This window comes from Vespa mandarinia, chromosome 25 (assembly GCF_050613455.1).
Source record: "Vespa mandarinia isolate Hongniang chromosome 25, ASM5061345v1, whole genome shotgun sequence".
NCBI classification, from domain to species: domain Eukaryota; kingdom Metazoa; phylum Arthropoda; class Insecta; order Hymenoptera; family Vespidae; genus Vespa; species Vespa mandarinia.
The window spans coordinates 2508885-2521754 of NC_140834.1; the positions used below are offsets into that span (position 1 = coordinate 2508885).

Genomic DNA, 12870 nt, shown 5'->3' on the forward strand with positions numbered 1-12870 from the left:
ATGCACATTGATATTTAAAACGAAGGGATCAAAATTAGTACGAAATTAAAAATTCTATAATTGAAAGTCATGTCAACTTGTATTTCGATGTGATAATTATATAATCTCTATTCTTTTATTTACTTATCTTTTTCTTTTTTGTATTCGAATGCTATGTGGTCCTGAATTTCAACAATCTTATAAAAATTCCAACTTTAATGATTTTAGTTTCGAGTCATGAACCGTTCTATACTGTTGGTTACATAAATGGGGTAAAATAATTGCACATCGAGGAAAAGAAGCCATCTGCTTGTATCTGCTTTACAGTTCAATGCAAGAGTAAGAATCATACGAACAACATCTACTTTTGCCTTCTACAAAATGGCAATTTGTAGTGAATTTGTTTGATTGTGAGTACAATTTATATACCTATTAAGAAAAAAGAAAACAATACTGTATAGATGATATAAAGAAATTATCATATGTTATTATATTCAAAATATGTTTTATGTTATAAATTATATATTGCTACATGTCATTATTCTACATTTATTTTATATTTATAATACGTTATAAATTAATTATTTATGTAATAAGAAATATATCTGATCTATCTTGTTTGTTTTTGTTTCTTGTATGATCAATCAATTATCAGACTTGACTATTCAAATAAGACTTCTCTTCGGTACACGTTACGAGTGATTCCATCGATTTCAATTTTGAAATTAGTATCAGCAAGATGAGGACAATATGATGAGAATTATTTCTAAATAAAAATTATATTTCGTTTATCTTGTCTAATATAAGTATAGAAATAAATACACACATAAATATATATATATATATATATATATATATATATATATATATATATATATATATATATATATGAATATATGTAAGAAAATTTAACAAGACAAACGATTACGGTGAATGATATTAACAATAGTAATCTCTTCGAAATAATCTTCTCAAACTAATTTAATTTATTGTTATCTTTTTTCATTTTGTTCTATTAAATTTAATGTCTCATTTGTATTGCAGAAATATAAAAATACAAATAAATAAATAAAACACATATGTTCAAAGATCCTATCGAAATAATAATAGACAAATTTTTTTCTATTATTTCATTCGTTGTTAAGAAGACATTTTTCGAGCACGTTTTTGAGTTTCCGATAGCAAATATATTACGGCAACTCATGTTTTCTTAATAAACTGAAAGTGTTCAAGACTCTGTTAAAAGATCACTTTGTTTCCAGAAAGTATATTACATCCCAACAAATATTTTTTTTTAGAATGAAATTCAAATTCTTTATAACGACTGTGCTCTGCGCAAAAAAAAATAAATAAAATTAATTCAAAATATATTTTAATCCGTTTCCAATTACTCTAAATATTCAAGGGTGATATTATTTATCATAAACAATATGGATATTTATTTAAAATATTGCGATCGAACAAGAAAACCGAAGGAATATAAAACTTACTGTAAAAAGTAATAAATAAGAATAAAAATGCTTAAAAATTAAAAAAAACAATAATTAAGAGAATTAATAACAAATATTAAACAAAGATAATAATAGATTAAAAAACAAATAAAAAAAATAAAATACACTGTAATATATATAATATATAATAAAATTAAATATAATATACGCGTTAGGGTTTAATTATTTTAAATCACACTCGCGGTTCATCGCATTAAAAATGGACTTTCAATTTGGGCATTGAGTTAAAGAGATTTATCCAATAATTAGTTTAATTCCTATAACGGTTTAATTACAATTAATATAATTTTAATAAAGGTTGAAAAGATATATAGAACAGAAAGAACACCTCGTGCGAAAGTGAAGAAAGAGGGAAATAAAAAGAAAACAACGAACAAAAAATCAGACGAAAATAAAAATCTTAGTCGTTTATATTTGCTAGCGGATTAGAAGAATTAGAAATAATAGACATCATGACAAGAGACGTCGAAATAGAATAATCTGCGGGATACAATTCCGAGAAATAGTTTGTCGACATTTTCGAAAAATTCTGGCGTCTTCAAAAATTTTACGATTGTCAAATGATTCTTTCAATTAGTGGAAATGGAGTTGTGATTAAATTATTTTTGTTCGATTAAATGTTGGGTAATTGCCAGGATGGATTCATCTTTAGAAACGACCAAAAAAATGAAGGATGTTTTTTATCATGAGAATAAATTAATCGAGGGTTCGTTGAGTATTTTCAATATACCAAAATGCCTGAGTTTTTTAAACTTAAGCTTGCTTAGATAATGTATATTTTTCTAGGCCCAATACATTAGACTAATTGAATTGCAATGTGAATTAAACATTCTTCATGAAATGACTTGTTATTCTCTATATAGTAAAAAATAAATGAAAGACTAAAATGTACAACAAATAGGAATAATCATAGCAACATTTATTATTTATTCATAATATCAAATAAGACAAAAGATACTTCTTATTAAGAGAAAACCTTTTTAGTTTCTATTATTATCTATAATACGTTCAAATTACAAAGGAAAAGGTCATCGCTTTTGTACGAAGTATACTCAGTTGGTATGTATTTACCGATCCTTTACTTGGTAAAAATTTAACTCGAATTATAAAATATCATTGCGTATGAAAATGATGATCTCATTAACTAGAATAAAAGATAATGATTAACAAAAAGATTTGTTCATTATTAAATTCCATATCAGTAGAATAAATTTTACCGTAGCAAAAAGATCATGGGATAATACGAGCACTCTTTTAACAGAAAGATTACATGGCATCATGCTCTTCATTATCAAGAATAGCAACATTTTTTGTGTTTTCAATGATAATAAATAAAAGGGAATTTGGCATCTGTAAAGATTAATTCATCAGAAATATCCGATTGAATTAATGATCCATTTAAAATATGCTTTGAACAACACTAACAATTTTATATATATTTCGGTGTGATGATCTATTAATTTTTGTCCAAGGTAATGATAAATGTATATTACGAACATAGATCCAAAGATATAATTAGTCTTTTGTAATACTTCGCTCATATTAACCGTAAAAGAAAGTATCTGAAATAACTAGAAAAAATTGCCCGCGTACATTCTCTATCACAATAAAAGATATATTAAAATCAAAATAATTTCTTCTGTCTTTTCAATTTTTTTTAAAACGAAAAATAACGTTACTTACGTAAATATAATTCACGATAACGAATAATACCATGAAAAATATGTCGGTCATATAAATTCTCTCATGAAACAGCTTTATTAAACCAACGAAACTTGAAGAACGAAAAGAAATAAAAACGAAATAAGAAATAAAGAAAAAAGATATATAATGATATTATTCAAAATTAGTATCTGAAGGGATAAATAGCATTAAGTATTGTTTTGTAAAATTAGATACGAACTAAATGGCATTATCATAGTACTCTATGATGTCGATGATCGACTTATATTCTTTGTCATAATTGCCTGCATGATAGAAATTATGCAAATTCTTTTTATATTCTTCCTCTATCTTCCATCTATATGAAAAAAACAATGTAGATTATAATAAAGAGGAAGAGAAATCCTTATGATCGAAAAATATTTTCTATTATTTATCAAAAGTAATTTCATAATATATCGTCTGAAATGATTACTTACGCAACGATATTGAACAGAGCACAGGCGTGCTGAATAAGTGACACAAATATAGAAGAGTGTGCTATTCCTATTGTGCTTAAGACAATTAACATTACATATTCGTTAAAAAGAGCGAAATATAAATGCACTTGATCCTTCAAAAAGTAGTCAATAGAAACTGGTAATACTAATTCAGTTACATTCAGTTCACCAAAGATATACGAAATAGCACGTATCATGGATGGAAACATTAAAATCACAATATACAAATAATAGGAAGCTGAAATAATAAAACGTTATCTTAATTTAACTCTAATAATCTTCACTTTATTTATTATTATTTTCGTTATTTTCGGTTATTATTATTTTCGTGTTTTTTTACTTGCGATTATTATTGTACACTGTCTGCTACGATTAGCATATTTTTTTAATATCATTAATTCAGGCTTGGACGTCATACTATTCCAATCGGTTTTTATACGAAGCAGAAGTTTTCTTATCTGAAAGTGTTAATATATATTCCATTCTTGTTTGTTTAACAATTTATGATTTAAATGAAATATTTATAAAATACAAACGATTGTAACTTTCGACAATAAATTATAATAACAGAATGTGAAGCTTAGAGAAGGCAAAGTCGTTTCCAATATTTTCATAATAGGATCTACTTTCATCTCTGATGTGAAAAGCAGAAAAAGCTGAAGCATATGCATATGTTATTTATATTTTAATAATTAGTTTTATGAATTGAAAACATTTTTAAGTTAATTCGTTCTAATCACATGTTAGTAAAATTATGTATCAGAATGAGATTTACATTCAAAAATGATGCTATTGCTATTATAAAATTGAACAAGCAAGCGTGAATCATATGACACGATAATGCTTCATAAGGCGAAATGCCAACTAATTTTAAGAATCGAATATTGTAAGTGTAGTACTCGTTTTCGAAATACAGCTCGTCTTGCACAAACATTCTAGTAACTCCTATGACTTATTAACTTCAACTGACTTCAACCCCATATCGTTTTTTACATCAAGAATTCTAACTACCCTTTAAATATATTTTTTAAATGATAAAGTAGTAAAAGTACTTTTCTCTAAATTGTATCTATTGATAGAAAGTTTCCCTTTCATGAAAAAAATTTATATAATATCTATAGCCTGTTATACGTTTCTCCCATTTTAGTTCAATTATACATGTATAACTAAACAGATGTTTCTATCTAGCTATTAAGTTATTATTTGTCATTTACTCCTTTCATGGTCAATTATTTTTTCCCTTCCACAATAGACATGCGCATTGCGTGCTCATGCACTTCCCCTTTTCATTCTCACGCAGTACGGTTTTACTTCTCGAAGGAAAGACATCTGAGTGCTTGATGTGTTACTCTAATTTTATTATAATTTACATATTGTTAATTGAGTATATAATAAATGATTTTACGTGAATGTGCAATTATAGACTTCTTAAATTAATTTGCAATATTGCTAATATTAACTTCGTCATTATAATAGGAACAAGTAGCATAACGAAAGAAGTAAGTAATTATTTCGTATTGTTTCTTCACTATTCTTATCAGTGTGTAGACATTGTTAGTCATTATCAATGTTCTCTTATCTCTGCTCTATTTTAAAATCTGCATGCATTGAGAGTAAATAAACCATTGTTTTTAGTCCGAATATTACCATTGTCAAAAAATTTCTATTTTAGCTTTTCTATAAATATTTACACGTATATTTATTGATTCATATATGTATTTGTGTATTTATTAATAATAAAAAAAGGATATATTTACGATCTGGTGAATACGATGTAATAAAATTAGTAGCTGGTTAAAATAATATTCTTTGTGTACATTTCGTGTCATCTTGTAGAATTCTTCCTTTGACGTTTCGCTCTCTATTCCTTTGGTGCACCAATCAAATAAACTTAGCCTGCTCCAATTAATCAATATTTTTCCGTAGCAACTGGTAAACGAATCAACGTCTGATGATTGCCACGCACGTGTTTGTTCCTCGTGTTCATCCGTAAAAATAAATGTCAGTCAACACAACGAATATTTATCGCATGTTTTTTATGTTACTTACTTAAGAAAACGTGATCTCTTTAAATTATATTATTGTAATTTATAAATTTTTATAGAATTTTTTTTTATATGAACGCAATCGTGACAAGAAAGATATTCTTTGAAATGTGAAACATACGAATCAGAAAAAGAAGATACGTGTTGAATTTATTATGTCAATTGTGTTGTGATCAATAATTATTCAACTAAAATGTGTTATTTCTTATGCTCAAATATAATGTGAGATTATACAAACATATATTTATCGATATATTAGCACCTATTAATATTTGTATGTCACACTATTTTATCAATAATATTTGTTTACCTTACCATTAGAAGATTTTTGGATGGAATAGTTTTCTACTTTATCATCAAGTTTTTTTTCGGATAAATAGATTTCTACTTTTACATCGAAAGTTACAAGAACAAATAAAATCGTTTTCTTACCGTGGATCGATAGAAAATTATTTGTCATTGGTTGATATTCGATCTTCGTTTTATGTATTATATAATTTATGTAAGAAGAAAATGTAGGAAGTACTACAATTATATATTATGCATATTATAAGACAGTTATGTTTAATTACGATTATCTGTAAATATGCCAATTAGATAGAATGGAAACTATCTTTAGAATATTTTTTTCTTTTGAAATGAACTGTCTCTATACATTGATATGTATTTCTCACTATTTTATTGATAGATACATAACATATAGTACTTCAGTTTAATAACAAAAGAGCTTCTCCTATTATGTGTTTATTATTTATTTGATAATTATTTTCTTTTCTTATTATTATCTCGAATAAAGCAATACAAATAAATATTACTATTTTACCGGTTTTCATGTTATAACGATTCCGGTATTATTTCTTATACCAGAATTGATGATTATTATAATTACATACGTTAATAAATTCAGCGAAACCAGATATCGAGTTGTATTAAGAACATATACGAAATACAGCATTTTTATTGTTATCCCAAAAAAAACCAAAAAATCGAACGCTTCGAATATTCATATGATGATGACAATGTAATAACTGTACAATAGAGATAAATATACTGAAAGAAATAATCATTAATTTCAATGAATTGTGGTTTTAATAGAACCAATTCAAAATAAATATATATTCAATAGGTTGCATTAGTTCATACTACTCAGTTATTGGTGAAATATCACTTGCGGTTATTATATTCAACAATTTATATCCTTACGAAAAATTAAATTTTTTAAAAGTCAGTTAACATTATGCAGATTTTATATTTTCTACATATTAATTGGAATAATTTTTTTAAGGTTGTTTCTTTTTACATTCTGAATGGATAATCAACATTTCTTTTACTTGTATTCAAGTTCTTCATTGTTTTGTAAAAGTCTAATCGCAAAATTTAATCTTCTTTCTGCTATTCATCAATTCTCTCCCTTAACATTTGATTATAGCGTTTCTTTACTTGTTTTTATTAAAGTTACTGCGTCAATTCCATTATCACTTTACGGTATAATCTTATTTTTTCTCTTCTAACTGATTTTCTATCTTCGATTCTTAAAATTACCACGTCTGGTTTAGTTTTTATTTGAAGTGTCATTAATTTTTCTTTGAACATCTTCTTGCATAACGTAAAATGATGTGTGCAATTCTCAATAAATTTAGATATTTGTTCAATGTTACTCAAAATATTTAACAAAATTCTCTCGAAAGTACTGAGTATATTTTCTATAATCAGATGGCAGTTTATAACTGATAGATAGCACGAAATGCTGGAGAAATTAATTACAGAATATCATCAATTGTTCTTCTTTGATAGAAGAGGTTTATTTTGCAATTAAAATACACATCTTAAAGGATCCCATTAAAACGGTTCTCCAATCTCGTAGAAAGTGGCGAAGGTATTTTTATTCTTATCATTTACTTAATTCCGTTATATGCTTATCTAGGTCAATGACATTCGAACTTACTTTTCGAATTTTCAAGGCTATTGTGGAAAAATCTAGCATTGAAACATTTTACCACTTCTGCCTTCCATACAGTAAGTACAAACTTCGTAACTGAGAAGAAAAAGGAATATTAATAATTCATACGTTGTGCCATAGTATAAGTGTTGTGTCAAAAATCTCTGTTCTTAAGCGCGTCCATCTTAAATATGACCAAGGTCGTGATAGGGATAAGAGGCAAATTTTTTTTCTTACAATTTCTTAAAGATAGTAGTGTTTGATATACTTTCCAAATTGTTACTTATTCAATTACTTATTTATTATCAGAAAAATAAATTATAGATGTATGTTTGATTTCGGACCTTTATTTTTTTGTTTTTTGAACGATACCGTAGACTTCGATGAAAACTTTACTGAGTTTATATTTCCGAAAGACAATGTATCGCGATCATGCACATTGATATTTAAAACGATGGGATCAAAATTAGTATGAAATTAAAAATTCTGTAATTGAAAGTCATGTCAACTTGTATTTCGATGTGATAATTATATAATCTCTATTCTTTTATTTACTTATCTTTTTCTTTTTTGTATTCGAATGCTATGTGGTCCTGAATTTCAACAATCTTATAAAAATTCCAACTTTAATGATTTTAGTTTCGAGTCATGAACCGTTCTATACGGTTGGTTACATAAATGGGGTAAAATAATTGCACGTCGAGGAAAAGAAGCCATCTGCTTGTATCTGCTTTACAGTTCAATGCAAGAGTAAGAATCATACGAACAACATCTACTTTTGCCTTCTACAAAATGGCAATTTGTAGTGAATTTGTTTGATTGTGAGTACAATTTATATACCTATTAAGAAAAAAGAAAACAATACTGTATAGATGATATAAAGAAATTATCATATGTTATTATATTCAAAATATGTTTTATGTTATAAATTATATATTGCTACATGTCATTATTCTACATTTATTTTATATTTATAATACGTTATAAATTAATTATTTATGTAATAAGAAATATATCTGATCTATCTTGTTTGTTTTTGTTTCTTGTATGATCAATCAATTATCAGACTTGACTATTCAAATAAGACTTCTCTTCGGTACACGTTACGAGTGATTCCATCGATTTCAATTTTGAAATTAGTATCAGCAAGATGAGGACAATATGATGAGAATTATTTCTAAATAAAAATTATATTTCGTTTATCTTGTCTAATATAAGTATAGAAATAAATACACACATAAATATATATATATATATATATATATATATATATATATATATATATATATGAATATATGTAAGAAAATTTAACAAGACAAACGATTACGGTGAATGATATTAACAATAGTAATCTCTTCGAAATAATCTTCTCAAACTAATTTAATTTATTGTTATCTTTTTTCATTTTGTTCTATTAAATTTAATGTCTCATTTGTATTGCAGAAATATAAAAATACAAATAAATAAATAAAACACATATGTTCAAAGATCCTATCGAAATAATAATAGACAAATTTTTTTCTATTATTTCATTCGTTGTTAAGAAGACATTTTTCGAGCACGTTTTTGAGTTTCCGATAGCAAATATATTACGGCAACTCATGTTTTCTTAATAAACTGAAAGTGTTCAAGACTCTGTTAAAAGATCACTTTGTTTCCAGAAAGTATATTACATCCCAACAAATATTTTTTTTTAGAATGAAATTCAAATTCTTTATAACGACTGTGCTCTGCGCAAAAAAAAAATAAATAAAATTAATTCAAAATATATTTTAATCCGTTTCCAATTACTCTAAATATTCAAGGGTGATATTATTTATCATAAACAATATGGATATTTATTTAAAATATTGCGATCGAACAAGAAAACCGAAGGAATATAAAACTTACTGTAAAAAGTAATAAATAAGAATAAAAATGCTTAAAAATTAAAAAAAACAATAATTAAGAGAATTAATAACAAATATTAAACAAAGATAATAATAGATTAAAAAACAAATAAAAAAAATAAAATACACTGTAATATATATAATATATAATAAAATTAAATATAATATACGCGTTAGGGTTTAATTATTTTAAATCACACTCGCGGTTCATCGCATTAAAAATGGACTTTCAATTTGGGCATTGAGTTAAAGAGATTTATCCAATAATTAGTTTAATTCCTATAACGGTTTAATTACAATTAATATAATTTTAATAAAGGTTGAAAAGATATATAGAACAGAAAGAACACCTCGTGCGAAAGTGAAGAAAGAGGGAAATAAAAAGAAAACAACGAACAAAAAATCAGACGAAAATAAAAATCTTAGTCGTTTATATTTGCTAGCGGATTAGAAGAATTAGAAATAATAGACATCATGACAAGAGACGTCGAAATAGAATAATCTGCGGGATACAATTCCGAGAAATAGTTTGTCGACATTTTCGAAAAATTCTGGCGTCTTCAAAAATTTTACGATTGTCAAATGATTCTTTCAATTAGTGGAAATGGAGTTGTGATTAAATTATTTTTGTTCGATTAAATGTTGGGTAATTGCCAGGATGGATTCATCTTTAGAAACGACCAAAAAAATGAAGGATGTTTTTTATCATGAGAATAAATTAATCGAGGGTTCGTTGAGTATTTTCAATATACCAAAATGCCTGAGTTTTTTAAACTTAAGCTTGCTTAGATAATGTATATTTTTCTAGGCCCAATACATTAGACTAATTGAATTGCAATGTGAATTAAACATTCTTCATGAAATGACTTGTCATTCTCTATATAGTAAAAAATGAATGAAAGACTAAAATGTACAACAAATAGGAATAATCATAGCAACATTTATTATTTATTCATAATATCAAATAAGACAATAGATACTTCTTATTAAGAGAAATCCTTTTTAGTTTCTATTATTATCTATAATACGTTCCAATTACAAAGGAAAAGGTCATCACTTATGTACGAAGCAAACTCAGTTAGTATGTATTTACCGATCTTTTACTCGGTAAAAATTTAACTCGAATTATAAAATATCATTGCGTATGAAAATGATGCTCTCATTAACTAGAATAAAAGATAATGATTAACAAAAAGATTTGTTCATTATTATATTTCATATCAGTAGTATATATTTTACCGTAGCAAAAAGATCATGGGATAATACGATCACTCTTTTAACAGAAAGATTACATGGCATCATGCTCTTCATTATCAAGAATAGCAACATTTTTTGTGTTTTCAATGATAATAAATAAAAGGGAATTTGGCATCTGTAAAGATTAATTTATCAGTAATATCCGATTGAATTAATGATCTAATTAAAATATGCTTTGAACAATACTAACAATTTTATATATATTTCGGTGTGATGATCTATTAATTTTTGTCCAAGGTAATGATAAAGGTATATTACGAACATAGATCCAAAGATATAATTAGCCTTTTGTAATACCTCGCTCATATTAACCGTAAAAGAAAGTATCTGAAATAACTAGAAAGAAAATTGCCGCGTACAATCTCTGTCACAATAATAGATATATTAAAATCAAAATAATTTCTTCTGTCTTTTCATTTTTTTTAAAACGAAATAACGTTAACTTAAGAAAAATAACGTTACTTACATAAATATAATTCACGATAACGAATAATACCATGAAAAATATGTCGGTCATATAAATTCTCTCATGAAACAGCTTCATTAAACCAACGAAACTTGAAGAACGAAAAGAAATAAAAACGAAACAAGAAATAAAGAAAAAAGATATATAATAATATTATTCAAAATTAGTATCTGAAGGGATAAATAGCATTAAGTACTGTTTTGTAGAATTAGATACTAACTAAATGGCGTTATCATAGTATCCTATGATGTCGATGATCGACTTATATTGTTTGTCATAATTGTCTGCATGATAGAAATTATGCGAATTCTTTTTATATTCTTCCTCTATCTTCCATCTATTTGAAAAAAAAAACAATGTAGATTATAATAAAAAGGAAGAAAATTCTTTATGATGGAAAAATATTTTCTATTCTTTATCAATAGAAATTTCATAATATATCGTCTGAAATGATTACTTACGCAACGATATTGAACAGAGCGCAGGCATGTTGAACAAGTGATACAAATATAGAATAGTGTGTTATTCCTATCGTACTTAAGACAATTAGCATTGCATATTCGTTAAGTAGACCGAAATAGAAATGCCCTTGATCTTCCAAAAAGTAGTCAATAGAAACTGGTAATACTAATTCAGTTACATTCAGTTCACCAAGGATATACGAAATAAGACGTATCATGGATGGAAACATTAAAATTACAATATACAAATAAAAGGAAACTGAAATAATAAAACGTTATCTTAATTTAATTCTAATAATCTTATACAGTCACTTCAGTAATGTAGTTTATTATTATTTTCGTGTTTTTTTACTTGCGATTATTATTGTACACTGTTTGCTACGATTAGCATATTTTTTTAATATCATTAATTCAGGCTTGGACGTCATACTATTCCAATCGGTTTTTATACGAAGCAGAAGTTTCCTTATCTGAAAGTGTTAATATATATTCCATTCTTGTTTGTTTAACAATTTATGATTTAAATGAAATATTTAAAAAATACAAACGATTGTAACTTTCGACAATAAATTATAATAACAGAATGTGAAGCTTAGAGAAGGCAAAGTCGTTTCCAATATTTTCATAATAGGATCTACTTTCATCTCTGATGTGAAAAGCAGAAAAAGCTGAAGCATAAGCAGATGTTATTTATATTTTAATAATTAGTTTTATGAATTGAACACATTTTGAAGTTAATTCGTTCTAATCACATGATAGTAAAATTATGTATCAGAATGAGATTTACATTCAAGAATGATGCTATTGCTATTATAAAATTAAATAAACAAACGTGAATCATATGACACGACAATGTTTCATAAGGCGAAATGCCGACTAATTTTAAGAATCGAATATTGTAAGTATAGTACTCGTTTTCGAAATACAGCTCGTCTTGCACAAACATTCTAGTAACTCCTATGACTTATTAACTTCAACTGACTTCAACCCCATATCGTTTTTTACATCAAGAATTCTAAGTACCTTTTTAAATACATTTTTTATATGATAAAATAGTAAAAGTACTTTTCTCTAAATTGTATCGATTGATAAAAAGTTTCCCTTTCATAAAAAAAATTCATATTATATCTATAGCCTGTTATACGTTTCTCCCATTTTAGT

The 12870-nt window shown here is 25.9% G+C and overlaps 2 protein-coding genes across 2 annotated transcripts; both read right to left on the reverse strand.

The window, feature by feature from the left end:
* Positions 1-203: 203 nt before the first annotated feature.
* On the reverse strand, positions 204-4586 carry LOC118450621 (uncharacterized). Its single transcript, XM_085664090.1, has 11 exons — positions 4428-4586; positions 4189-4308; positions 3993-4110; positions 3632-3890; positions 3394-3510; positions 3174-3264; positions 2916-3061; positions 2708-2840; positions 1231-1310; positions 637-745; positions 204-353 (listed from the first exon to the last, which is right to left on the reverse strand). The coding sequence occupies exons 1-11, from the start codon at positions 4584-4586 to the stop codon at positions 204-206; spliced, it is 1482 nt and encodes a 493-aa protein (XP_085520216.1).
* Positions 4587-10576: 5990 nt separating this feature from the next.
* On the reverse strand, positions 10577-12658 carry LOC146872228 (uncharacterized). The gene is made up of 9 exons (XM_085664174.1): positions 12497-12658; positions 12258-12377; positions 12062-12179; positions 11710-11968; positions 11469-11585; positions 11249-11339; positions 10973-11118; positions 10765-10897; positions 10577-10691 (listed from the first exon to the last, which is right to left on the reverse strand). The coding sequence occupies exons 1-9, from the start codon at positions 12653-12655 to the stop codon at positions 10641-10643; spliced, it is 1194 nt and encodes a 397-aa protein (XP_085520300.1). The 5' UTR covers positions 12656-12658; the 3' UTR covers positions 10577-10640.
* Between the last annotated feature and the right edge of the window lie 212 nt (positions 12659-12870).